Source organism: Bolinopsis microptera, chromosome 11 (assembly GCF_026151205.1).
Source record: "Bolinopsis microptera isolate Bmic1 chromosome 11, MBARI_Bmic_1.0, whole genome shotgun sequence".
Taxonomy (NCBI): Eukaryota; Metazoa; Ctenophora; class Tentaculata; order Lobata; family Bolinopsidae; genus Bolinopsis; species Bolinopsis microptera.
Window position 1 is genome coordinate 2844587 of NC_087082.1, and position 26970 is coordinate 2871556.

At 40.4% G+C, this 26970-nt stretch overlaps 1 protein-coding gene across 1 annotated transcript in view; it reads right to left on the bottom strand.

The window, feature by feature from the left end:
* Positions 1-26970, bottom strand: part of LOC134823351 (vacuolar protein sorting-associated protein 35-like) — a 57866-nt gene that overhangs the window by 22316 nt on the left and 8580 nt on the right. Inside the window, exons 7-11 of the mRNA XM_063834779.1 lie at positions 26865-26930; positions 26590-26727; positions 26322-26461; positions 25988-26192; positions 20585-20690 (exon numbers count right to left, since the gene is read on the bottom strand). Of these exons, the coding sequence (XP_063690849.1) occupies positions 20585-20690; positions 25988-26192; positions 26322-26461; positions 26590-26727; positions 26865-26930 (655 nt within the window). The remainder of the gene's footprint in view (positions 1-20584; positions 20691-25987; positions 26193-26321; positions 26462-26589; positions 26728-26864; positions 26931-26970) is intronic.

Below are 26970 nucleotides of genomic sequence, written 5' to 3' on the forward strand. Positions count from 1 at the left end.
GGTTTAACCAGTTAACCAGATTGGTAACTAAGTAACCAGATTGGCAAGGTAACCAAATTGGTAACCAGGTAACCAGATTGGTAACCAGGTAACCAGATTGGTAACCAGGTAACCAGATTGGTAACCAGGTAACCAGATTGGTAACCAGGTAACCAGATTGGTAACCAGGTAACCAGATTGGTAACCAGGTAACCAGATTGGTAACCAGGTAACCAGATTGGTAACCAGGTAACTAGATTGGTAACCAGGTAACCAGATTGGTAACCAAGTAACCATATTGGTAACCAGGTAACCAGATTGGTAACCAAGTAACCAGATTGGTAACCAGGTAACCAGATTGGTAACCAGGTAACCAGATGATTGGTAACCAGGTAACCAGATTGGATCAGAAGCTGGTAATGAAGGGGAACCTAGTGTCTCAGTTCGTGACTCCTGTTCTACTGGGACTGTAGTTCGACACGTACTGAAGTTCGACCTGTAGAGTCGATCTTCGGCGAACTTAGTGTCAAACTTAAGTGTCAAACTAATGACTGCAAGTCCTAACATGAAAGCTTAAACCTTATTCCCTGGGGAGACAATAAAATCTCAACAATCTCACTACCGACAAGAGGATAAGATGATGTTAAAGTTCAAATAACTCTGGTCTAACATTCTACAAATAACAGCGTTTACTAGTATTATAGCTCAAAAAATTAACACTGGGAATTAACTGTTAAAAGTGTAGCTGAAAAAATGATTCACCACATTGGGGAATTGGTAGATTTAGTATCATTTTTAGGCGGACACTTTTTTAATGTGGGGAATTTTTAACATTAGTGATTAGTTTTACATAATTTAAATTATTGAGGTTGGGACTTGGGACTGAGGACAAGCTGGTTCTGTCAAGTAGCAAGAAATGCGGCCGCTTTTTTTTGTGGATGGCCGCTCAATTTCCCGATCCGTGATGGCGTATTTTATCATATTTCATACAACCTGGGGATCCCAGGCTTTACTGTTTATAAGCATGCAGATATGGTGGAGTGATACTGATACTGATAGGCCGAGCGCCGTCCAGTTAATTCCATATTGAATTTGAAAATCGTGTATATTTCTATGTAATCATATGTTTATGGTTAATGCATCCTGATATCCAAGGATCTGTGCCAAATAGTAATACAACTCGTAATACTAACTCTTAATACTCGTAATACTAACTCAAAATAATATGCTATCAATTAGTGCCTAGTGGGATACGTACATAGTGAAATTAACGATTTACTTTATCGGTTCAGCGCCGCGCGCCAATAATAATTTAATTCAGAATATCTCGCGAAATAACTTTGCGTAGTTACATTAGGAACGTGGGCTACACGGTTGCAATCTACCATGTACAAAAAAAACTCGTTCGCTAATTCTTGTCCTTGACTCTTCTGTGCCTTCGGCACTTTGAGTCATGGACCGGGAAAAAATGTCTTTTGAGGTAATTTAAGGTAATTTGAGGTAAAAAAGGAGTAAGGGGTTGCAGTTGGAATAGTCAATAGCTAGATGCTGTCAGCGGGGGCATCGAGTTTCATATAGTCGAGGAGGAAATGTGTATACCTCTAATCAACATGGTATTATCAAAACAGAGGTGTTAAACTAAACTCTCTGCTCCTGCTGTATTAAATGTCGTACACTGATATATGCCCTAAAATACTTCGCTAAAATATTGTGCTAAAACGAGTACACAACAAAGGCATTCAAAACCATCAAAAATCCGAATTTTCTCTCTTTTTTTTTAACGTTTTTTTATTTAAGCAAATGATTTTTAAATCCATTTTTTAGACAGTAAGTAAGAAAAGCAGTCGTTAAGCAGTAAAAATGTTATAATATGTTTACATGATGATCAGTGTCTAATATCACATATCATCTTCATCAAATGGGTTTTCGTGCATGAGATAGTCCATGCTTTAAGCATCAGTGATTTCTAGCTTTATGGAAAACTTTTTTATCAAACTTATACTACCCCGGTCCTGCATTTCAGTGTTAACTTTTACATGCCATTCGGCGTGAAGTGGTTTTATCTTAGACAACTTTAGGTAAACGTTGGACGGACCTCAAATGAACGGAATTTATTTGAAAAATATATATTTCGTCAAGTTTAAAATATAATATAGATTATCAATAAATAATAAATATCTCATTTGTGACATGAATATCTGAATGTTTTTATTTCTTGAAGATTCAAATTCAGTGTTGAAAATGATACCTTTACTTCAGAGTGTGATACTCATTACTCTAATAACCTCTTATTACATAACCGAGTGCAAGTTTTTGGAACAATACTGTTAGGCATTATGAACAGTTTGTAAGATAATGAGTCGTGACCATCCAGTTTATCTGTGATCTTTAAAGTTTAATGGTTTATATCAGGCGACTCTTACGTTCGAATTACTGTCGCGATTGTATTGTTGCTTTTACCACAGCTTCGGGCGTACGCGATAATATACTAATATAGCTGCTATCCCATCTTGCCTAAACTCAGCATTATTCACTGCACAGCAGTGTATGAGTTCTTTTTATTCATCACGTACTCTCTCTCTTCTCGTTTATCAAATTATAAAATATTATTACCTAACCTTTATTATACCGTGTCCGTTCATTGTCACTTACAAACAACAAACACACTATACAGCTCTTCTGAGTAGGAATACCCGATTATAGGATTGTAAATAATGGCAGTTAAAGACCACTTGCAACCGACCTTTTCTTTTCTTATTGTTCTGAGGCAATGGTTTGCTCTCATTGTGCCGAAACTTGTGCGAGTTTGATTCCGATTCACAGTTTTTCAATGAATGAACAGATCCAATTTGAGCAGTAGTAATCCCTTAACATTTGGGTAAAATGAGGTCCAACACTTAAACCCCTTAAATCAGGGACAAAAGGATTTCGCGATTATTTTGGCCAAAAGTCGCGATACCGCGAAATTTAACAGGCTATACATTAAAATACACATAAAATTTGTCGCAAATAATGGGAAAAATCGCGATTCCGTACATGCCGCGATTTCCTTTTGTCCCTGACCTAAATCCATGTCTCATATGCATAGGTTAGTATTATTAGTATATTAGTTGAACTTGTATACATGTTACATTTTTAAGAAAAATGAGATTCAAGCCAAACCGTTTATAATAACATCCTTAGTCAGAAAGTTTAGATACGTCAAGGCTAATACAGACACAGAGATCAGTGCGCAAATCGAAGAAAAACAAGATTTTCTAGTAGCAAGTAGCAGTAGGGAGCTCTTTTCTGAATCTATTGACTCTCACAGGGCAACATTTTCCATCACAAGCTATCACACCTTGCAGTAAAGTCTTCTCAAATCCTTAATCGAGTAACCTGTGTAATTTACTGGAGACACCTGCACAACCTCTGATCACCCGAAAACAAAACGTTCTCATTTTGTCGCCAAGAAACTGTACACTGATTCAGTTGCGGATCCTTTAATGTTCTGTCCGTGACTACTATCACAGAAACTTCCAAAGGAATTATTTTTGCATATTCATATTTACGAGGAAGGATGCAAGGCTGATGGTCAGTTAATGCCTCGATGTGAACTATTATGACTGGGATGTCTATACTCTACCCCACACTATGTTAACTAGCAACGAAACACCTTGACCAGTATACAAATGAGACCATATATGTTTAGGCTAGGACTTGGGACAATGCTTTCCTTGGAATGCCTCCGACTCTTTTAGACTGGCATAGTTGCTGTATAACACTTGTTGAATTTGCAACTAATAGTAGTCGTCGACCAAGCAAATTTCGTTTTTTATGTTTTTAGATTTCACATTTTGACATCTGTTTGCTGAATGAATAACTTTTGAGAATCACTTCATATCTCATATACACCCATACATCATATATACCCATACATCTTTAGTATGTACATATATATTTTACCTTACAATCTTTGATGTTTCAGTAGCAAATTGAATTTGAAGTTGTAAAACTTTTAGAAGGACATCTATTTATGTTTTCACCTCATTTATTGATCCTCCTAACTAGATCCTAATTTAAATCGCATCTTGCTTTGGGTTGCCCTACGTCTCATAACGTGTTAAATCAAAAAACAAAAATCTTTCGTATCATTTTTAATTTTATGTTTGAAGAACCCCCTCCAAGTGCTTAGTAATTTGTCGTGATTTTTGTAAAGCCCTACGAAATCTAAATATTTGTTCTCGACTCAACTGTGGGCTTTACATATTTACTACTTCAGCGCTACCGCTAAGTTTATGGCCTATGGGTACCATCGCCCATCGCTTATCCGAATGAAGCGAGAGGACAAATTCAATTTCAGCAAAACTATGCTGATCTTATTTTCAGCACTTCTTTTGAGAGGTGTTGCCGCAAACGATCAAGGTAGGGGAGCTTTTCAACTTACATAAATACAGTGACTATACCCTATGACTCAGACTAGTAAAATTGTGTCAAATTCGTAAGTAATGACACCCCAAGACTAAGAGCAACAGTAAAAAACCCAAAAGCAAAACCAGAAACAAACAAAAAACGTTAAAGTTTTATACAGAGTTTTTTCTGATTCAAAACGTTCCAGCAACAAGAACAAGAAATGAAGGTGAAATAGTACCGGTTTCTGCAAAACAATCTGCTACTTTAGACGATAAGATTGCCGAAAACGCTATAGACTTGGTTCTGAATACATCAGCTTCGGTGGTAGCTGATTCTAACGGTGACACATGGCTGCGGGTTACTCTTGATCGGGTGCACTGCGTGGAACAAACTAAACGAATAAATGTAAATGGCAAAACTTACCAAACGTTTACTTGTTCGTCTGAGACGACGAATTGTACTTGTTCCGGACGTTATTGTAATTCCTTTCAACTGACTGTCTACATGGAAGGTATCACTCCTGACGACCTCCCAGCAAAACCCAACTGTAGATACGGAAACAGGGTTCAACTACGTAAAATAAAAGGTGGCACTATAGAAAACGTTTATGAACTTTCCATCATTGCAGCTGGTATGCAAGGTAATATAATATGTTTATTTAGTATGAATCAAAGCAATTTCAATCTCACAAACATCATCAGTACCTAAATGAAAAGAAGGTGATTTAAGCTTTTTTTATGATTTTACAAACACAAATACGGCACGTTACGTTTTTGTACCATCTTTCAGATTGTACTCCTGTAACTAACGAGGACACAACTACAGATAAATGCAAAGAATGTCCACCAGGAACTTTCAACCAAGAAAATGGACAGAAAATCCAGTGTTCCGGATGTGGAGCAGGGACATTCAGTGTTGCTGGATCTGCAACCTGTTATCAATGTGAAGCAGGAACATTCAGTGCTGCTGGATCTGCAACCTGTTCTCAATGTGAAGCAGGAACATTCAGTGCTGCTGGATCTGCAACCTGTTCTCAATGTGAAGCAGGAACATTCAGTGCTGCCGAATCTGCAACATGTTCTCAATGTGAAGCAGGAACATTCAGTGCTGCTGGATCTGCAACCTGTTTTCAATGTGAAGCAGGAACATTCAGTGCTGCTGGATCTGCAACATGTTCTCAATGTGAAGCAGGAACATTCAGTGCTGCTGGATCTGCAACATGTTCTCAATGTGAAGCAGGAACATTCAGTGCTGCTGGATCTGCAACATGTTCTCAATGTGAAGCAGGAACATTCAGTGCTGCTGGATCTGCAACCTGTTTTCAATGTGAAGCAGGAACATTCAGTGCTGCTGGATCTGCAACATGTTCTCAATGTGAAGCAGGAACATTCAGTGCTGCTGGATCTGCAACCTGTTTTCAATGTGAAGCAGGAACATTCAGTGCTGCTGGATCTGCAACCTGTTATCAATGTGAAGCAGGGACATTCAGTGCTGCTGGATCTGCAACCTGTTCTCAATGTGAAGCAGGAATATTCAGTGCTGCTGGATCTGCAACCTGTTATCAATGTGAAGCAGGAACATTCAGTGCTGCCGAATCTGCAACATGTTCTCAATGTGAAGCAGGAACATTCAGTGCTGCTGGATCTGCAACCTGTTCTCAATGTGAAGCAGGAACATTCAGTGCTGCTGGATCTGCAACATGTTCTCAATGTGAAGCAGGAACATTCAGTGCTGCTGGATCTGCAACCTGTTATCAATGTGAAGCAGGGACATTCAGTGCTGCTGGATCTGCAACCTGTTCTCAATGTGAAGCAGGAATATTCAGTGCTGCTGGATCTGCAACCTGTTATCAATGTGAAGCAGGAACATTCAGTGCTGCTGGATCTGCAACCTGTTCTCAATGTAGAGCAGGAACATTCAGTACTGCTGGATCTGCAACCTGTTCTCAATGTGATGTAGGAACCTTTAGCGTTGGCGGTGCAAGTTACTGCATATCTTGCGATATGGGAAAGTCGACAAACGTTGAAAAAACTAGATGTGGTAGGTGGTAAAAACATGCTTTATTTGGAATAACCCACGGTGTCATAGATTCAGATCAATAATCTAACTTTAAACTTAACATCGTGATATTTAACAAAGAGGTACTGAACTTGGCATATCATCCAAAAGTAGATTATATCCCAGAATGATCAGCTAGGAAAGTGTCATCACCTCATCGGTCAACTTTTAATAACCTTTCAACCTTCCTAGACCCATGTTCCAGTGGCTCCTACAAACACAGTTCTATGAAAGAATGTGACCAGTGCCCCACAAATACCTACAGCAGGGACAGTGCGGGATTGTGTACATCATGTCCTTGGGGATCTATCGCTAGTGAAGATCACACGAAATGTGGTATAATGAATAAAACTACAAACTTTACCCTTTACTTCCGACTACCCAATATATATTGCAATACCCAATACCCATGCACTGTTTTATTTTCACAACGAGCTTATTATTAACTATCTAAAATAAAACTACCATCATAGATACGTTTAATTGTATCCCTTTATACCGCAGTATCGTGCGAGGGATTACCCTCAAGCTGGAAGGAAATGTTGACAGAGACTCAGTTCCCCCTCCCACCCGGGGGTGAAGTGCCCCTGAAGTGTAGTCCTGGATACAGTCTGACTGGAGATAACCCTGTCACGTGTGTTCAGGGAACAGAGTTCTCCTTCTCTAACACCCCTTCTTGTGAGCTAGGTATGTGAGGAGAAAATGAATAATTTAGAGCGTGTTTGTCTTTTCCAATAGTTTCTTCAATATCTTCGATTGATTGATGATTCATTTCACAATTCGCTATAATGCATCTTCTTTCAGACGAATGCAGCAAATTACAAGACATAGAAAATCTAGAAACAACTGCTCAGTTTCCAGTGTCCTACAACACCCCAGTGACAGTGCATTGTGATATTGGGTACTCCTTGATAGGTGGTGACGTCATTATTTGCATTAGAGGCGATCAGTATCGGTCCATTCTCAGTCAGCTTCCATCGTGCCAAGAAAGTGAGTTATTATTTAATAGAAAATAGTGGAAGATTTGTTGAACTTAACCGCTATGAGTAATTCAATGCTAAATTCGGAAACACAAGGTATTAACTATTGGTGTAATATCTAACAGTATGTACTCTGTATAAAACAGTATCTGTACTCTGTAGAATAACAGATATCAGTTTGGTGTGTACACTTTGACTTCATAATACTATACCATAACCATGTTTATCAAATAATCAGAGAAATGCTCCGGACTTCCTCCTGATATCTCGGATCTGGAGACGAGCACCCTCTTTCCTGTGAGTCACAGAACAAGATTGAAAGTGAGCTGTTCAGGAGACAGAGAACTGAGGGGAGACAAGGTCATCACGTGTAATCAGGGTACAGACTTCCAGTTTCAACAGAAACCTAAATGCAATGATGTCGGTATGTACAAGTTAAAGATAAGATACAAAATATATCAACAAAAGTCGTGATAACCAGGATTAAGGATACCTCCAGTCTCCACTATTCCAATTATGCATACCTCATTATCAAATGAACAATAACCAAATTATACATTACACCAACACTTCCAGGAATTTGTACAGAGTTACCAGTAGGACGGCACTTGAAAACAGACTCAGTATTCCCGGTGAAGAAGGGAGACATGGTGTTTGTGAACTGTGTTCAGGGGTTTACTCTTACTTCTGGAGACAGAATGATAACTTGCGTACAGGACGCTGAATACATCTCATCGGGTCAACTGCCCACTTGTATTATTAGTGAGTGGATATTGGATATTCTTGTGATGGCAAGTCCTGAGGTCCTTACACTAATATTTTGATCATATAACGATCCGAATAGTTGAACTTGAACAGATATCAGAATATGATGTCAAACAACAGCTGATTAACTGCTTTCAAAACAAAGTGGTATTTTCAGACAAGTGCACTGGACTGCCAGATGTGTTGGACCTGAAGACCAGCACCTCACTAGCTGTGGACCACGGAACTAGAGTGGAAGTGGACTGTATCCCGGGATACAGTCTTACAGGGAGCCGGCTTATCACCTGTATCAAGGACAAGATCTGGGAGTATGAGCTTACTCCTTACTGTTTTCTAGGTTGGTTTTTGTGGCGATCTATTTATTTTAAACCCTTAAAATCTCTAAGATATAAGTTAAGATAAAAACAGCAATACGGCTACCCAGGTATAGGTCTAAGACATAAAAACGGATATTTTATGAAATTTATGAAAGAAAAGGGTAAAAAACCTCTCTCTCCCCACAAAACAGGGCAGCCATTACGTCACTGCCATTGGGGGGGGAGCCAAGTGGATATTTGTAGATATTTGTAGATTAATGTAGAATGGATAATCCACGAAAAAGTGGATGACATTCTACAAATTTATACATTTATCTCCAAAAATTCAGTAGAATTTCTGGGCACATATTTGAGATATACATTTTTTGTAGATAAATGTAGATATTTGTAGATTATTGTCAATGGATAATTCACGAAAATTCTACAAATTCTACAAATTTATACATTTATCTCCAAAAATTCAGTAGAATTTCTGGGCACATATTTGAGATATACATTTTTTGTAGATAAATGTAGATATTTGTAGATTATTGTCAATGGATATTATGGATAATTCACGAAAAAAGTGGATGACATTATCCAAATATCTACAAATATCCACTTGGCTCCCCCCTGCCATTACGTCACTGCCATTACGTCACTGCCATTACGTCACTGCCATTACGTCACTGCCATTACGTCACTGCCATTACGTCACTGCCCTAACCTCCTTCAGACAAGTGTACAGAACTACCAGCAGCTATGTCAGACATGACAACAACCACCACCTTCCCCGTGATAGTAGGAACAGTGGTGGAAGTGAACTGCAAGCCTGGTCACACTCTCACCGGGGACAATACCATCACTTGTATCAAAGATGTTTCCTTCACCATCGGTCAACACCCAGCTTGTACCATAGGTTTGATTCTCAGCAACAATTGTCAAATTTGTACACGCAAATATTCGTAAAATTATCTATAACTTATATGGGGGAAATAAAGATATTAAAACTAGAATCTCCAGATTACTGCACGGGGATAATAACAGAAAACCACCTATCAACTACCGCCACATATCCCATCACATACGGAACTACCATCACAGTGGAGTGTACTCCTAAGTACTCACTGTTGGGCAGTAAAGTTATTACCTGCGACAAGGGGATTGTCTACTCTCACCTGTTTTCACGGCCTAAGTGTGTAAACCCAGGTATGCTACCCAGCTGAATTTGTCAAGATGATATATTTGAATATAAAATGGCAGTATCAGTATTTAGCCTTTTTGACTATAATTTTCACTGTATTATTAATTTTATACTTATTTTCCACAGTAAATTTGGTCATAAACGTGATTATATTATGGTATTATTGTTGAACTGTAGTTGTGATCTACAGCTGTCAGTATAAGCCAAGTTAATGTTGCCTATAAATGTTGACTTTTATTGTCCACTGTTTCAGTCAGATACTTAACTACAGATATCCATCTCAACCACACAGTCATCAAATAGTTTATTTGTATAAATTAGTGTTTTTTAAACTGTCAAAAATTATATATTACACGTTGAGGATAATATATTGTATCAAACTTTATTAAAAAACTTTAACACGCTTACAGGTTGGATGGCTTCATGTTACCAGAATACGTTATGATAATACAAACACTGAGTTACTATGAAGGTACTAGGGACGGTCTTGATAGCTGACTAAACACTTTGATCAGCTGATTCTCACGAGTTTATTTGATTTCATTCAAAATGTTGAACAATACGTATAATTGTTAAACTATGTTCTCAGATCGGGTACATAGACACTAGACAGTCACTACTCAATTATCCCATGCAAGAAACTTTAAACAATTATAGTGTGCGTATTTACCTATTGAAAATTAAAATATGACCGGTTTTTTCCATTACCCCTCTGCTGTGGTCTGTTGCGGTCGAGTCATAATGAGTTTTGGTTTAATAAAACACAGAATTTTTCTGAATTTCCGATTCATGTTTATTGTTTAAAACTCATTCTCCAGTTGTTTACTGAACACGCTAATATTTTATGATCTCCACTCGTTCAACATTAGAAATGTGTGAAAACCGACACCATCGTTTAAATCGTGCGAAACATTTTCAGACTTCCAGACACACGATTTGCAGATTATAAGCCGATTTGTACATTACTGTCCGGAATATACTAGGGTCACTTGATACTTTTTTCAATATTTATTTTATTTTTAATTAGTTTTTTATTAACTGCTCATGAGTAATCTAATTTATCCGTCACAGCGTTAGTCTCCAGGTGCATTAATTAAAATAAACTCATAAGTAAGTTGAGTTTATTTCTTTACTTTTTACAATAATTGTTGGTCCTTATTGTAGTATTACTTATATACATTATACATATTATAATACTAGTACATCACAGACTCACAGAGTGCTGTGCAAGATGGGAAATTGGATTTAGGCTTTTCTCTGAGAAATCTAGTAATAAGAAAATATCATGAAATAGCAAGGTGCAGGACTGGGAGGACTTTTACTAAATTTGGGTTCAGTCTGGTAAAAACAGCTTGATTTAGGTTTTTTTCCTGGAAAATAGAGCTTGATGTTTTGTTGATCTCCTAGTCGATTCGCAGATTTTTCTGAAAGGTGGGCTCATATTGCATGAATAATATTTTCTTTTCACTAAATAGTTGTGAAATCTGGCTCCAACCAATTCGCGAATCATATTATTATTATAGTAGCAAAATGCAGGGGTTCATATAAAATGTTGGTCCAGTAGGGTAAATACACAACTTTAGTTACATACATTGTCTTGAGTGCAGGACGCAGTTTATGTTAAATTCATTGTTTGCTGCGCATCTACACTTGGTGGTAACAGCTGCTGAAAATGTTTTATTTATCTTTTAATATACCTTCAACTCCGGCAAAGTGCCATTATCTTCTTTTCTGTTGTAGGATTAGTAAGTTATATAGAACATTAGGCTGGTAATGTATACTAATGATGAACAGTTAGAGTATACTAAGTATATAATTATATAATTAGCTGATCGATGACGTTGAGATGGACAATGAATTGTTGAACGTACTTGACTCCTAAGTCCTGGTCGTAGATCCCAACGCACCAGCGCAGTTCAATTACTTTTATATCTTGATGAGGCATGGTGCTTCGGCTGCCATAACCTTAGTACACTCATGACCAAACAGGACACACAAATTATCGAACAATTTTATTAGCTTTAATAGCATTGAATTCTACTTTTTATTTGGGCCTAAGTCACACCTGTCTTACATTCTTGCATTTCAAATCATAGTTGTAACGTTTTATTGTAAGGTTACTTCGAAAACTAATGAACAGTAAAATTATATCAACCAGAGGTTGAACTTATCAATAAATAATTGTCAGCTGTAGTTTATTAAGTTGTTGATATTAAATAGAGGTCTTGACTTTAATTGGTATGGTCCATTGTTGAGAGTTCTCCTTTGATTTTATTTTGCGCGATGAAATAAAGGTTTTTCTTCTAATTTAAAGGTAAAGTCACCTCAGTCATTTGTGTTTCAGTTTTGCTGGATATCTAGGATCTAGATGTTTGTCAAAGTTAACTAGATATTTTGAAATTTTACCTTTAATCATGCATTTTGGCCAGTCTTTAAGTCCTATCCTGCCATTATTTGAACAAACAGCCAACGATAATTTAGAAAGTTGACATGGGAGCAAGATCGCCGTATCTTCTATCTTAATTCCCGTGTCCATCTCCTGACACACAGAAACAACAATAACAACCCCCCCCCGCCCCCCCCCCCCCCAACCCCATCCCTTTCCTATTCTCGCAATAATTTCCTATGGTCATCATAATTCAGCCTTTCTTTAATATACGAAACTGCTCCGAGCTAAGTATTATCATTTATCACAAACTTTAAGGCCAAGCATTATATCTAGAAGCCTGCACGTATCCCGACAGTGATTATATAACCAATATTAATTATTATCATCGCATTATTACAGTAAGGTGGCCGCTGATAATTATCATCCCAATTCAATTAGATGATGAATGACCTGGATAGCTGTATAAAAGGAGAATTATCAATTTATTATTTTATCAATGCAATATAGTAACGATAATTTGACAGTTATTATCTTGAATATTATTAAAGTCTGAGGAAATGTAATTTAATACCTTGGCCACCAGTTTAAGCTTTCGTATTTGGACTATTCATGATTATCTAGGATAACTCTCTTCTTTGTACTTTAGAAGAACTAGCAGGAACCCGTATAATATAACCCTAAACGGCGTCAAGACTCAAGATACTAAAATAATTATTACCTATTTAATTGGCGTTTTTGACTCCATTTGGGGGTTCAAATTTTCGGCTCTAAAATCATTATTCCTTGGCAAATTTTTTAATTTTTCGTGCTGATTTGGAGGCCATTAAAGCATTTGACCCAGCCAAAAAAGTTTCAGTTGTATATCTTTTACGGTTTTTGCGGAAAGTCGCGTTAAAGTTGATGCCGTGGTGTCAGTAAAATGGCACGGATATATATCGTCTCGCTTTATATATAGTAAGATTCTCATGCTTATGGTTGCTATAAACCGCCGCTCATTACAATTAACGAAGCACGAGCCAAACAATTTTATATAACATTCAGTTTAGAGGACCATTCAACTTAATGACAGATCAGAGATGATATTATTTTATAATTGATCTGATAAACTAGTATAATCTAAAGGTGATAAAGCTAGTATTTCACTTGTTCAATTACAAAACTGTTTAAAAGCTGCTTTTTTCTAATGAATCTAGGAAATTTGAGACTGATATTAGAAAGCACTTCATGTGACCTTGATATAGTATAACGTAATGTTGTGGTCACATTTAGCGTTAACACATGGTGTTGTCTTTGGTGGTGTTTCGTCATGATAGATAATATTGTCCATGATAAATTTTCCATGGTAAATTGTCCATGCTGTTCATTCATAGTCCTCAAGGTTAATTTGATATGAATTGATTGTTGAACTTTTTATAAATAGTTTAATAATTTCCAACTCACATTAGTGATTTAGAGTGGTATTCAATATTCAGCAGTTATTTTTACAGTCACGTGGGACTGTAATAGGTCATATAGCTACGTGGGGACAAATCTGATCCCCCTAGGCCCCTACTCCTTTATAATATTATATTAATTAAAAGATATTTATACTTGAAGTATTTTCCCATCTTAGTATCCAGACCGACATTATTCGGCAGTATCCAAGTAGACCGACATGTGTTCCCGAACAGGTGTTCCCAAACAGGGTTAGGGTTAGGGTTAGGATTAGGAAGTGCGGACTGCGGACTACTATACTGTGTCTGGTGTAGTACTAGTAAATCAAATATAAGTTTCACATGTTCGTGAGAAACAAGGGCGTGTCTTGTGAGAGCAATCAAGCAGAATTGCCCACCAATTATTGCTATTAAATATAACATGTTATTGACTTAAAGTAAAGGTGTGATTGGGCCCTGACATGTCATGTGAGCACCTACTTTATAATGAAATAAGTATAAATATGGAGGAGAAATAAATAAGTCTACAATTCAGATTTGATCTCATGCAAACATGCTCTTGTAATTACTGTAAGTTATCAAAAATTAAAACAGTTTTTGACTAAGAGGCTTAAATAGAGTACAGTTTTGCTCGGGTGAAATGCACTGATTCTACTGAACCGTGTCTGGCATAGTATATCAATTATACGTGTGAACTCCAGGTGTAAAACAATCAATCAGAAATGCCCGCAATCCATGACTATTTTATAACACGTCGCGAACTTAGAGAGTAGTGTCTCGACCATTAAGCCAACCGCAGCTAATATCTTATTTACCGCGGTTGGCTGATTTTAAATATAATATTAATGTTGCTATTCTAGGCAGATTTTAAAACTTAACTTACCAAGTTACCATGACTACCCTTTCCAGACATTTGATTACGTATTCAAGTTCATTGCCAATACTAATTCACAGTTCACGCGCATTTAATACTGTCTGTTCAATCAAGATAATATAGAAATAGCAAATGAATAGCTTAACAGCATTCTTTGAAATTATCGTTACTTAAAGTAGGGTGTTTAACGAATATCTCTCCTCAGAATAAATGAACCACTCCAGCAACTTCACCCTTGAAGAAATACACCAGGACAGTGAACGAGTAACCTGGATTATCTACAACACCCTCATCATACTCTCCTCTCTTATCGGCGACACGATAATCCTCATAGCAACAACCAAGTACCATGCCATCAAACTGCACAGGATAATAGTGGTGGTGATCCAACATCTGGCGGTGACAGATCTGCTGCTGACCCTCTTCAAGGTCCTCCCCATGACAGTTTCACTCGTTACTAACAGCTGGGTCTTGGGAGGGTTCCTCTGTTGTTTGAACCCTCTTGTTGGGTGGCTGTGTAATCCTGTCACTATCTTCCTGACTTGCTTCCTCGCTACAAGCAAGCTCTTAATAGTCAAGCATCCGTTAAGAGCCCTTACTTGGTCTAAAAAGGGAGCACAGATTGCGTGTTTTGGAGTGTGGGTGATATGTTTACTTAATCCAGCTCAAATTATAAATTACATGGTTTTAATTCAGAGAGGGACAAGTGGTACCTTCCTTAGCTACCTTGTTTACGAATGTGTTTTCGACCGAACTTCAATAGAGGTCCCTTCGTGGCTGGGAAAGTGGCTGTACATGATCTATGGGGGTGTTACTTTCTTAATAATGCTGGTAACCTGTGTGCTAACATCAGTGTTGCTGCTGTTGTTTGCAAGGAAAGCAGCAAAGAGACAAGGACGGAAGTTACACTGGCAAGGGATGCTGACGATATCATTAACTGCAGTTTCTTTTATAGTCTCTTATTTTCCTTTCTTTATCATGAGACTAACAAGTCAAATGTTTGCCATTAAATACTCCATCCCTGCCTTGAGGACAGCACATTTTCTTCCCCACATTAACATTATGGCAAACTTTTTCATATACTCTGTCACTGTGAAAAGCTTCAGAGAGTTCTTGCTGGCAAGATTCAGAACGATTAGGTTAAATTTGGGATTGTTGAAGATCCCGGAACAGTTTCATAGTACGGTCATTGCACAGAGCACGACTCTAGACAGAACAAAATTTGTTAATGACAAGTTGGTGTTTCAAACAGTGCTTTGAGTTTTTTGAGAGTTTATTTCCGAAGAATCATTGATTGACCTTAAGACTATAATCCACGGATCAGATTTTATGAAAGGGCTTGTGAATGTTTTTTGAGTGAATAAACTTTTGCTGACTCAAGGTCGCCAGGCGTCGCTTTTAGAGTTGAGACACAGTTAATAAACTGCGGAGTGACTAAAATGCTATACAGCAAAAACAGAAAGCTCCAACCAAACACTCCACCTACTGATCCTAACCACCCTAACAACTCTCAAGCTCTCTCTCTTCAACCCTCATTCCCTCACTCCTCTTGGTGCACAAAACCATTCTAACCTATGTATGTCCCCCTTACGGGTTCCACAAGCCCAACGGTACATAGTTAGACGAAAAACAGAGAAGCCTTGATTGCCAGATCAAGGACTGCATCAGTAGCAGCGAAATACGGATATACCTTCTCCCTTACAGTCAGCGAGCTGACAACTATCTGACTGTGTCTTTTAGGCCTTGCCACACCACCTTCGCTATTGCATCCGCTCGCCCGTATTCACTGACACATGCCACACCTGGGTTTAGTATGAAGATGTACGCATATTCACCCAAGATGCGGAGATGCCTCAGTTTAGCAAGTTGAGATACAACAGCAAACTCACAGGAGCATGGATCAGAATCATCAGTTACCAACCTGACACCGTTTCGGGGCTTTAATCGCAATACGGTTTCCTGTCAGGCGCCCCAGCAGTCCACCCTTGAACCACCATCTGATCCGAGAGTCACTTGAGGAGACCCGTTAGAGCTCGCAATTGGCGACGAGATAACGTTTATGGTTCCTCTAGATGTTATAGTGAACTCTCAAGCTCCAACCTTCCTGAACTCCCACTCCCTCTTTCTCGATAACAAGTAAATCCATCTGGAACAGTGGGCTGCCTCTTTCCCACTGTCCCGTACCAGCTTCTTCAGCTCTCTTCCTCTAAAACCAATCCTCCTCGCAGCTCTCTCCAAACTCTGCGCAACCACTCCCCTAGCTCCAACTTCGACTGCGGCATTATAACAGCACCAACCTTTCGCCTGAATCTCAGCCTGCAGACCACTGTATCGGTCGAGTTTGTACTCGTGCGATTCAGCGATCCGCTCTTCAGATGGTACTGTTAGCTCCCACCAAATAACTGTCTTTGCCGACCTTGAGAATATCACAAGGTCCGGCCTCAGCCGTGTTTCCACAATCTCACTGGGAAACTTAAGCTGCCCCTCAAGGTCTGACAGCACTATCCAATCCCGATACCCACTCAGGATCCCAAAACCACGACTCTCCTTCCGGTCGTCTGTACCTGCTTTTCTCCTCCCAGCAGGAACAAAATCAATGAACTGTCTTCCATTGCCGGCCTTGTTCTTATAAGTGTTCACTCGGCGATCACAATGGAAGACAACCTGTTCAGAGATCTGCTTCAGAACCTTGTCGTGCCGCCATCTATACCTTCCTTGACTAAGGGCCACCTTACACCCAGCCAAAATGTGCTGAATGGTGCCCATCCTCTCCTCACATAACTTGCACTTCCCATCCTCATCTTCACTCCACTTGGAAACCATAGAGGGGGTTAAGAGGGTGCCGTACACAGCACTTAGCATGAACCCAATAAGTGAGTCACCATACTTAAAAAGTGTATGCCAGCTCAAATCCGTCTTCATTACGAGCTCTCTCCACTCACCCCACCTGCTCTGCATCTCCAGAGAACCTACTTGCACCTCCCTCTCTCTTTCAATGTTCTCCTTCACTCTCAGCATAACCTCCCTCTCTCTTTCCCGCTCATCCATCCTCTCCCAAGGTTTTTTCCAGTCACCAAAACCGATGCCAACTCTTTTTTGAGGTTGCACCATCCCTCGCACCGATTCACAGACCAAATCTCTTCTGGCCTCTTCCAGTTCTGTCTCAGGCCTCCAAACTCTACCAGAACGAACTTGGGGCTGGACTGCTTTAATCAGGTCATCCTTAGATGTCTGATAAGATTGCAACAGTCGACACTTCTCTATCTTCCATGTATCTGTCAAGCTGCTCACCGGTAAGGCCACACTGGATGATTGACTGAACAGACAAAGACCACTCAGAGTGTGCCCCACCCCTAACCACTTTCTGAGGAAACTGTTGGTATTCTGTTCCCATCTGGTAACTGTTGTGAACGGAATATCATAGATGGCAAGAGGCCACTTCAGTTTTGGAAGGACCATGTACTGATATCCCCAGCACTTCTGGAGTCCAGTAAGGGAACTTTCATCGAGTCTCCGAAGAAAAGTGTTAAGGTCGACCTTGGTTGAGTCGATGACTGATTTGTCATTTCCTTCCACTCTTATCCATCTCCCAAGGAATTTTATCGGCTTCTCTGACACATTCGGAATCACCTCACCACCCAACTGCAAACACAACTCTCTCTCCACCTCCTCCTCTCCTACCACTACCTCCTCAACCCACCTCACAGCCACTCCCTTCTTCAACACCAGTGCTCTGGACTTGGAGGACTTTAACTTAAATCTGGACCAGTCCACATACTTCTGAAACACATTGAGTAACGTTTGCATATCTTCTGCACGTGCGGTGGTCAGACAGCTATCGTCCATAAACAGCTTCAGAGTTGGTATTGGTGTGTCATCCTTGATGTACTCAATGCTTCTCGGAACCTTAGACTTTAGGTGTTCATGCCCAAGGTTCATGCACAAGACAAACAAGATGACTGATATCACACACCCCATGAAGATTCCTATCTCAAACTGCTGCCAGTCTGATGTCACCGTTCTTGAGGAGAACCTTCCGAATACCCCGGAGAAGTACCGTAGGATAATGTTGATAACCTTCTCAGGGACGTTGTAGAAACGGAGGGCCCTGGCAATCAGAACATGGGGTACCGCTCCGTAAGCGTTAGCCAGGTCAAGCCATACTACACTCAGATCCTTCTTCTTGACCTTTGCCTCCTTCAGTACCTCCCACATGGCACCAAAATGCTCCGTGCACCCACGGACGCCTGGCACACCACCCTTCTGTATAGAGAGGTCTACATATCCATTCGAGACAACAAAGCTGGTCAACCTCTTCGCCAGGATCGCCAAATAGATCTTCCCTTGAATGTTACCCAGGGAAATAGGCCGTCCTGAACTTGGTGAAAAGTCGCCATCCGCCTTTGGGATGTAGACACCCTCGAAATACCTACAATTGTCAGGATATTCTTCTAACTTATATCCAGTTCTTAGCAGGTCCCAGAGATTCTTGGCAATACCAGGACATCTCTTGTACACTGTGTACGGGATCCCGTTGTTACCCGGGGCACTCTTGCTCCTTGCCTTCTTTACAACCTCCTCAAACTCCTTCTTGGATGCCGTTGTGAGGTCAAAGGCAACAGAGGGTTCAGGAGCACACTCAGGCAGACCCTCAAGTATACCAAGGGGCTGCTGCCGGGCTGGATCTCCGTATGTTCTGGCCAAGTGATCATCTAGCTCCTCCTTTGAACACTTAAGCTCACCCACTGGACTTGGATTTAGCACTCCCTTGACTGTCTTGAAAGGGTCGCGTCCAAAATCCCCTCTAACTCTCCTTATCTCTCTCTGCTTCTGTCTCCTTTTCTCAGCCCTCCTCAACTTCATCAAACGACCAGCCAACACTCTCAGTAATGCTTCATAACCATCCTTCTCTATCTCACTCCTTGCCTTCCTTTTCTTCCTCCTCAACTGCTTCCTCTTTCCAATCAGGCTGTCAATCTCCTCCTTTCGTCTGTTCTTAAAGCTCATGGACTTCTTTCCACTACCAGCACCTACTTCAACAATACCAAACAACTTGACACCCTCGTCGTACACTACATCACAATGACTCACCATCTTCTCTTGAAATGGTTTCCGCTTGAGAACCACTGCAAACTTCTCTACCACACACTCATCAAACTTACTCCATCGACCATCATTGGACGCCGGCCACTTCACCTTGTCTCTTTTGCTAGCAGGTGGTTCGACTGAAATTCTCTTGTCAAGGAGAGCCCGGATATCTCTAGCACTGTGGTTGTTTTCCTGGCTAGATACCTCCGTCGAAGTTACAGGCATACTGCCAGCCGACGACTCCCCTTCCCAAATGCACTTCATTCGACCCCGATGGATATTCCTGCCTTTGACTGTGTCAAACCGACGTCCACATACACAGATACAACTCTGTCCCTCTCCTGCTTCAACCGTCGAGGACTCTCGACTACCTAAGTTTGTCCTTTTCCGGAGTACAGGTAAGTGGAGGGATGCCTACAAAGCCTTTATTGTTAACCCGGGCAACTCGTCTCTAAATAAAGACTCCCGGGGCCTTAGAGAAGCAGGAGGCGTGGTACCGATGTAGGCTGAGGTAGCCACTTTTATGACCCCGTCTGACTTCTCTATTGCAGATCCGCTGCAGGCTCCGACCACTACCCAACCTAAAGACCAAAACCAGGCATACTATCTGTCTTATCATATGGGTCTTACCCCATGGTAGCTGGCCTATCCCAGCAGTATTCAACAAAGCAGAGTTGAGACACAGTTAATAAACTGCGGAGTGACTAAAATGCTATACAGCAAAAACAGAAAGCTCCAACCAAACACTCCACCTACTGATCCTAACCACCCTAACAACTCTCAAGCTCTCTCTCTTCAACCCTCATTCCCTCACTCCTCTTGGTGCACAAAACCATTCTAACCTATGTATGTCCCCCTTACGGGTTCCACAAGCCCAACTTAATCCCTACACAAATCTTCGTATTTTACTGTAATTCAGAATATTATCTTTTGTTTCACTCTTTTGCCAAATCCTCAATAACTTTACCAAGTGTAACGATAAAATATCAAGCATACAAAAATTTGAGACAATTTGAAAATCCAATGAAATTTTTCTGCCGTCGCAAAATCAGCGAATAGATGAGGAAATTTGAATAAAAAATGGTGATCACCTGCCCCAACTTTGATAAAACAAGATCCAACTTACCAACAAGACTCTGTTGAATCTCAAAGTCCTCTGGATCCTCGGGTTCTTTTGGCTGGTCATCTTGGTCGGAGATCAAACAGGACATCATCGTCAGGAATAGGTCAACCTGAAATAATACTGTAGAATATTGGGAGGTTATGATAGATGTTAGAAGCTTCATTATACATTGTTATCTTACCTTATGATACGGAATATAGGCGAGGTCTTGTGGTGGACCTCCACACGACTTTTTTTAAATTTCGGTATTTTTCGAAGTTCAGTTTTTATATGAAAAAACTGAATTGAAAGCTAATCTAAATTACAAAATGTGTCTTTATGGATATCCCTTTCACCCAGTCGCAGCTCTTGTCGAACTACAGTACGTGTACCCTAGATGGAGCTAACATCACAGCGAGCTCGTTACCTCAACGATGCAAAATTCATAGACCTCTAGAACTCTTGAAGGACAGAATTATCTTTAGTACAGTGAGGTGCGTCTAGCAGACTGGGCCAACAATTCTACCACTTCAATAATTCAAGGTACCAAGTTGCCTTCGCAAATCAGCTCTAAACCATCAAATTTTATACAATGAGTCCCATATCCAGGAGCATAGCTTTTAACATATTTTAATGAGTGCGCACCATTTTCATTAGTTTAGCAGTATATTAAGATATGTCCCTCGCCCAATGCTCAGACCCAGAGACGGCCACCTGTGGTAAAACCTTCATCCCTTAAATTAGCAAGTATATCAAATGAGCTGACAATGAGGCCGATGTCAAATGGGCTCAGTTTATAATAATTTTTTTACGATTTGTGCCTTCCCCTCTGCCCTTTGCTAAAACCGGCTGGATCTTCAAATAATGCGTTTATGTTCTCCAGCCACACGCAAGACCGGCTAAAAAGGACTTGAAATATTTAATTTATGAGATCATTCCAGACAGCTCAGATCATGCCATACAGAGTTGTCATATGAACTCTACCCCAGATCTAGCCCATTTCTAGGTAATTATATTCAATCCACGGATCACATCAGTATCACTAATTGTACGTCACTGATTGGTGACGACTGACGTGATCTGACCCTCTTTGAGGGCCGGATCAGTTTCCGGTCACAAAGTCCCCCAGTGGCTCAGATCTATCAAGGAGGTTGTTATTTAATAGTTTTACAAAAACTGTTCAATGGTATTTAGACTTGTTGATATTGTAGTTCTATGGTATTGAGACTTGTTGATATTGTAGTTCTATGAACGCTAGGATGGTATTTAGACTTGTTGATATTGTAGTTCTATGAACGCTCGTTTAGCGTGAACGCTAGGATCATTTAAACTCGTTTAGCGTTTTCTGAAGAGTTCTTCAACCGAAACTGAAGAAAACACTTGGATATAATGACAGCTATGGTGATCGTCATAATTGTTTGGTTTGTGGTGCCTCCTTGCCATGCCTTGGGTAAGTGAACAAGATTTTGAGTTTTTCGGACCGACCAAGGAATATCTTTGATTTCATTGCAAGTATGAAATGCAGTACCTCCCGCACCACTCGTTCAATTGGATGCAAAGTTAAGCTCACATTTCATCTTTCATCAGTATTTCCTAGCAAAATAAAAAGAAAACCTTAACGTTTTTGTGAAGTTGTGAGATTACCAGACTGGACTCACTTCTTAGCCATGATCAGAATCCGAATAAATTATAATTTCTCAGAATTACCAGTTTGGCCAGATGACTTTGCCATGAGTTTCAACGGAAAAAAAGAAGGCTTTACCTGCATCCTGCTTGAAGAAAAAACAAAAGGTTGGGACGATGAAACCAATTATCTGTGTTGGAAAGCAAGAACGAGAAACCCCGACATACAGTTCGACCAATTAGGTTAGATCTTGATCATGCTAATAGGTTTTAAGCGAAACTAAGTATACGTAACTGAAATATACGTACGATTAAAACATTCCATTCAGAGGAATTGGATAAAACTGCAGTTTGGTGACTGAAATTATTGTTTCTTTAATTACAACTATATTGAAGATACTGTAATATATACTGGCATATTTAAGTTTTAACACAACATGCTCAATGCTCATGACTAAGATTACAAATTTGTGAAATGTAAAAATATATTGTCTGTAAAATGAATGAATGATAAACTCTTAGGAACTGCTCGCATCGGTGGACTGATTTCCAATCATATGAGATGTGTGATAGTCAAGGAGCCTAAATCGGCATATTGGGAGAACAACCGACTTTGCGTGCCGTTTGGATCACCCTACACTCTATCTTGGTTCCACGAGGATGTAGACGATATTTCCGGACTGAAGTGCTTGAGCTGGAATGATCCAGAAACACCGAAAAATTTGGGCTGGGAAAACAACTACCTCTGCGCTACAATGAGTGGTGAGCAATTTGGAAAATTATTACATAAATTCGGATAAAATAATGATTTTCAAAATATCTTTTAAAAACGTTTAACGTAAAAACACTTTCAGAAGACCTGCCAGTTTGGCCAGATGACTTTGCCATGAGTTTTGACGGCAGAAAACAAGGCCACTCCTGCCTTCTACTACATGAATTTACAGTAGGGTGGACAGACAAGACCAACTTTCTGTGCTGGATTGTTGAGAAAAGACATCCTGACTTTCGATTCGACATATGGGGTAAATCAATTCATATCATATAATATAAAAAATTGAGTTGAATTTAATTCTAGTCCCCGATTAGAATACGGCCTGCTGTAAGTGCTTACACTAATAAGATAAATAATTTATATCTATGAATTCCAAGGAGCTGCTCGCCCCGGTGGACTGATATCCAATAATATGATATGTGTGATAGTAAAGGAGCCTAAAACTACCCACTGGGCTGACAACCGACTTTGCGTGCCGTTTGGATCACCCTACACTCTATCTTGGTTCCACGAGGATGGAGACAATATTTCCGGACTGAAGTGCTTGAGCTGGAATGAACCGCAAACACCGAAAAATTTGGGCTGGGAAAACAACTACCTATGTGCTACAATGAGTGGTGAGCAATTTGGAAAATATTCACATATAAATAATAAATTCGGATAAAATAATGATTTTCAAAATATCTTAAGCACAACTTTCTCCTTTATAATGTAAAAACATTTTCAGAAGACCTGCCAGTTTGGCCAGATGACTTTGCCATGAGTTTTGACGGCAGAAAACAAGGCCACTCCTGCCTTCTACTATATGAAGTCACAGTAGGGTGGACAGACAAGACCAACTTTCTGTGCTGGATTGTTGAGAAACGACATCCCGACTTTCGATTCGACATATGGGGTAAATTTAATCGATTCATATCATATAAAAAATTGAGTTGAATTTAATTGTAGTCCCCAATTAGAACACGGCCTGTTTTAAGTGCTTACACTAATAAGATAAATAATCTATGAATTCCAAGGAGCTGCTCGCTCCGGTGGACTGATATCCAATTATATGAGATGTGTGATGGTCGAGGAGCCTAAATCGGCATATTGGGAGAACAACCGACTTTGTGTGCCGTTTGGATCACCCTACACTCTATCTTGGTTCCACGAGGATGTAGACGATATTTCCGGACTGCAGTGCTTGAGCTGGAATGATCCGGAAACACCGAAAAATTTGGGCTGGGAAAACAACTACCTCTGCGCTACAATGAGTGGTGAGCAATTTGGAAAATATTTACATAAATCCGGATGAAATAATGATTTTCAAAATATCTTAAGCACGTTTCTTATTTAATGTAAAATCACTTTCAGAAGACCTGCCAGTTTGGCCAGATGACTTTGCTATGAGTTTTGACGGCAGAAAAGACGGATACTCCTGCCTTCTACTATATGAAGTCACAGTAGGGTGGACAGACAAGACCAACTTTCTGTGCTGGATTGTTGAGAAAAGACATCCCGACTTTCGATTCGACATATGGGGTATATAAATTCAAATTATATTAAAAAAGAAGCAAAATTCAGATGAATTTAATTCTAGTCCCCAATTCGAATACGGCCTGCTTTAAGTGCTTACACAAATAAGATAAATAATTTATATTTTATATCTATGATTTCCAAGGAATTCATCGCCCCGGTGGACTGATATCCAATTATATGAGATGTGTGATAGTCGAGGAGCCTAAAACTCCCATCTGGGCTGACAACCGACTTTGCGTGCCGTTTGGATCACCCTACACTCTATCTTGGTTCCACGAGGATGGAGACAATATTTCCGGACTGCAGTGCTTGAGCTGGAATGATCCAGAAACACCGAAAAATTTGGGCTGGGAAAACAACAACCTCTGTGCTACAAAGGCTACATGGGGTAGGTGAACAGCAAGTTGACACGACTATTCTTTGTGTAGAATATAAGATTATAATAATTATTCGATTTTTGAATATCTAGAAACAAAGTCGTGTTAAAGTATCATTTAAGTTCATGTATGTTATCGTCTCGCTTTAGAAATAGTAAGACATAATTTAAACTTGAGGAATTTCAGGAGTGACACGTTACAACCTGCGCCTTACAACACCCGAAGAAACCTCAATATTAATAGGTAAATATTAACAGCTGGTAATTACACCGGCACTTATTGAGAGCCCCGCAACAGCCCCGCAACAGCCCGCACAGACCCGCAACAACTGCCAACACCCCGCAACATCTGCGCAACTGCCCCGCAACAGCTGCCAACAGCCCGCAACAACCCCGCCACAGCCCGCAACAGCCCCGCAACAGCCCCCGCAACTGCCCCGCCAACAGCCCGCGCAACAGCCCCGCAACAGCCCCGCAACAGCCGTGCAACAGCTGCGCAAGCAGCCCCGCAACAGCCCTGCAACAGCCCGCACAGCCCGGCAACAGCCCCGCAACAGCACCGCAACAGGCCCTGGCAACAGGCTGCGGCAACAGCCCGCAACAGCCCACAGCCGCAACAGCCCCGCAACAGCCGTGCAACAGCTGCGCAACAGCCCCGCAACAGCCCCGCAACAGCCCCGCAACAGCCCCGCAACAGCCCCGCAACAGCCCCGCAACAGCCCCGCAACAGCCCCGCAACAGCCCCGCAACAGCCCCGCAACAGCCCGCAACAGCCCCGCAACAGCCCCGCAACAGCCGTGCAACAGCCCCGCAACAGCCCCGCAACAGCCCCGCAACAGCCCCGCAACAGCCCCGCAACAGCCCCGCAACAGCCGTGCAACAGCTGCGCAACAGCCCCGCGAAACCTCTCCCTCCCAGTTTTTCAGCGATATCCTTTAACCCAGATATCTCAAGACACGCATAAAGATCAGAACCGTACGGACAAGAAAAGGTGCGAAAACTCGCCCTTACATTTTAGCAATTGGCTAAACATTCAAAACTTCCATCGGCCAAATGACGAAGTTGTGTGATATTTTTGTTAACATACCAATTCTGAGCAATAGATATAAAATTTTAAAAACTAAAATTAAAATCTGACCTGGTCATGGGAGTCGATGTGAGTGTCAGTCTGGATGACGTGTTCCGTAATATAAACGCACAACTCCTTTCTGACACGATGGTCCAGGAAGCTGAAGAGAGGGGTGAAATGTTCCAGCTGAAGGATTGTTAGAATGTCCTGGTAGTGGTCCACTGGCACTCTCAGCATGCGACTCAGCTCAGTCGAGCACCCTTTAGCTCGTGATCTGCGGTCATTGGGATTAGATTTGATTCAAATTTACGGCCAAAATTTTAAGTTTATATATTAAGGTTTCTTTGTTTTCCATTATTGACACAAAAGTGGAGGGATCAGGGAACCCTACGAGAATACATACTTGTCTTCCTCGAAAATGTTGAAAGAGTTTTGAAGGACTTGGTCGACGTATCCTGTCTCGGTCGGATACACGTTGAGGGCTAGTTTTATCAATGCTGATTGCAGCGCTAGGATGTCCTCTGGAGGCATTTCAGTGCGGCTCTGAAATGAAAAATGGTTTGTTTTATGAACAAACTAGGAAAAAACAGTAGAAATACAAATTATGACAATTAGTCAGCTTGGTAAACATCGTTTAGGTAAAATTTGGGCCAACTTGCACCAATACCAACCTGTATGATTTGGGTCACTTTACCACTGAATATCTCGAACAATTTGATATCTTCTGGGATATTGTTAGGATCTGCCTGAGCGTAGTTTGAAAGACGACCAATCTTGCTGATCAAAATATTTCTCACATTGACAGCGCCCTGAGTGAATTGTTCGTTATTTTTACGGGGATGCCGACCGGAACTATTCCATTCTTTGAGATAGCACAGTGTTTTTTAAGATACCATTTTACACTTACATTCTGTGACACATGATAATCTTAAAAGTAACTTCATACCTGAGGTTGACAGCAAGTATCCAAGAATATGTCCAAGGTTTTCAAGTGAAATTCGTCAGGAAATACCTGAAACCAGATTAGATCAGTGATACGAATTCCATTCAGT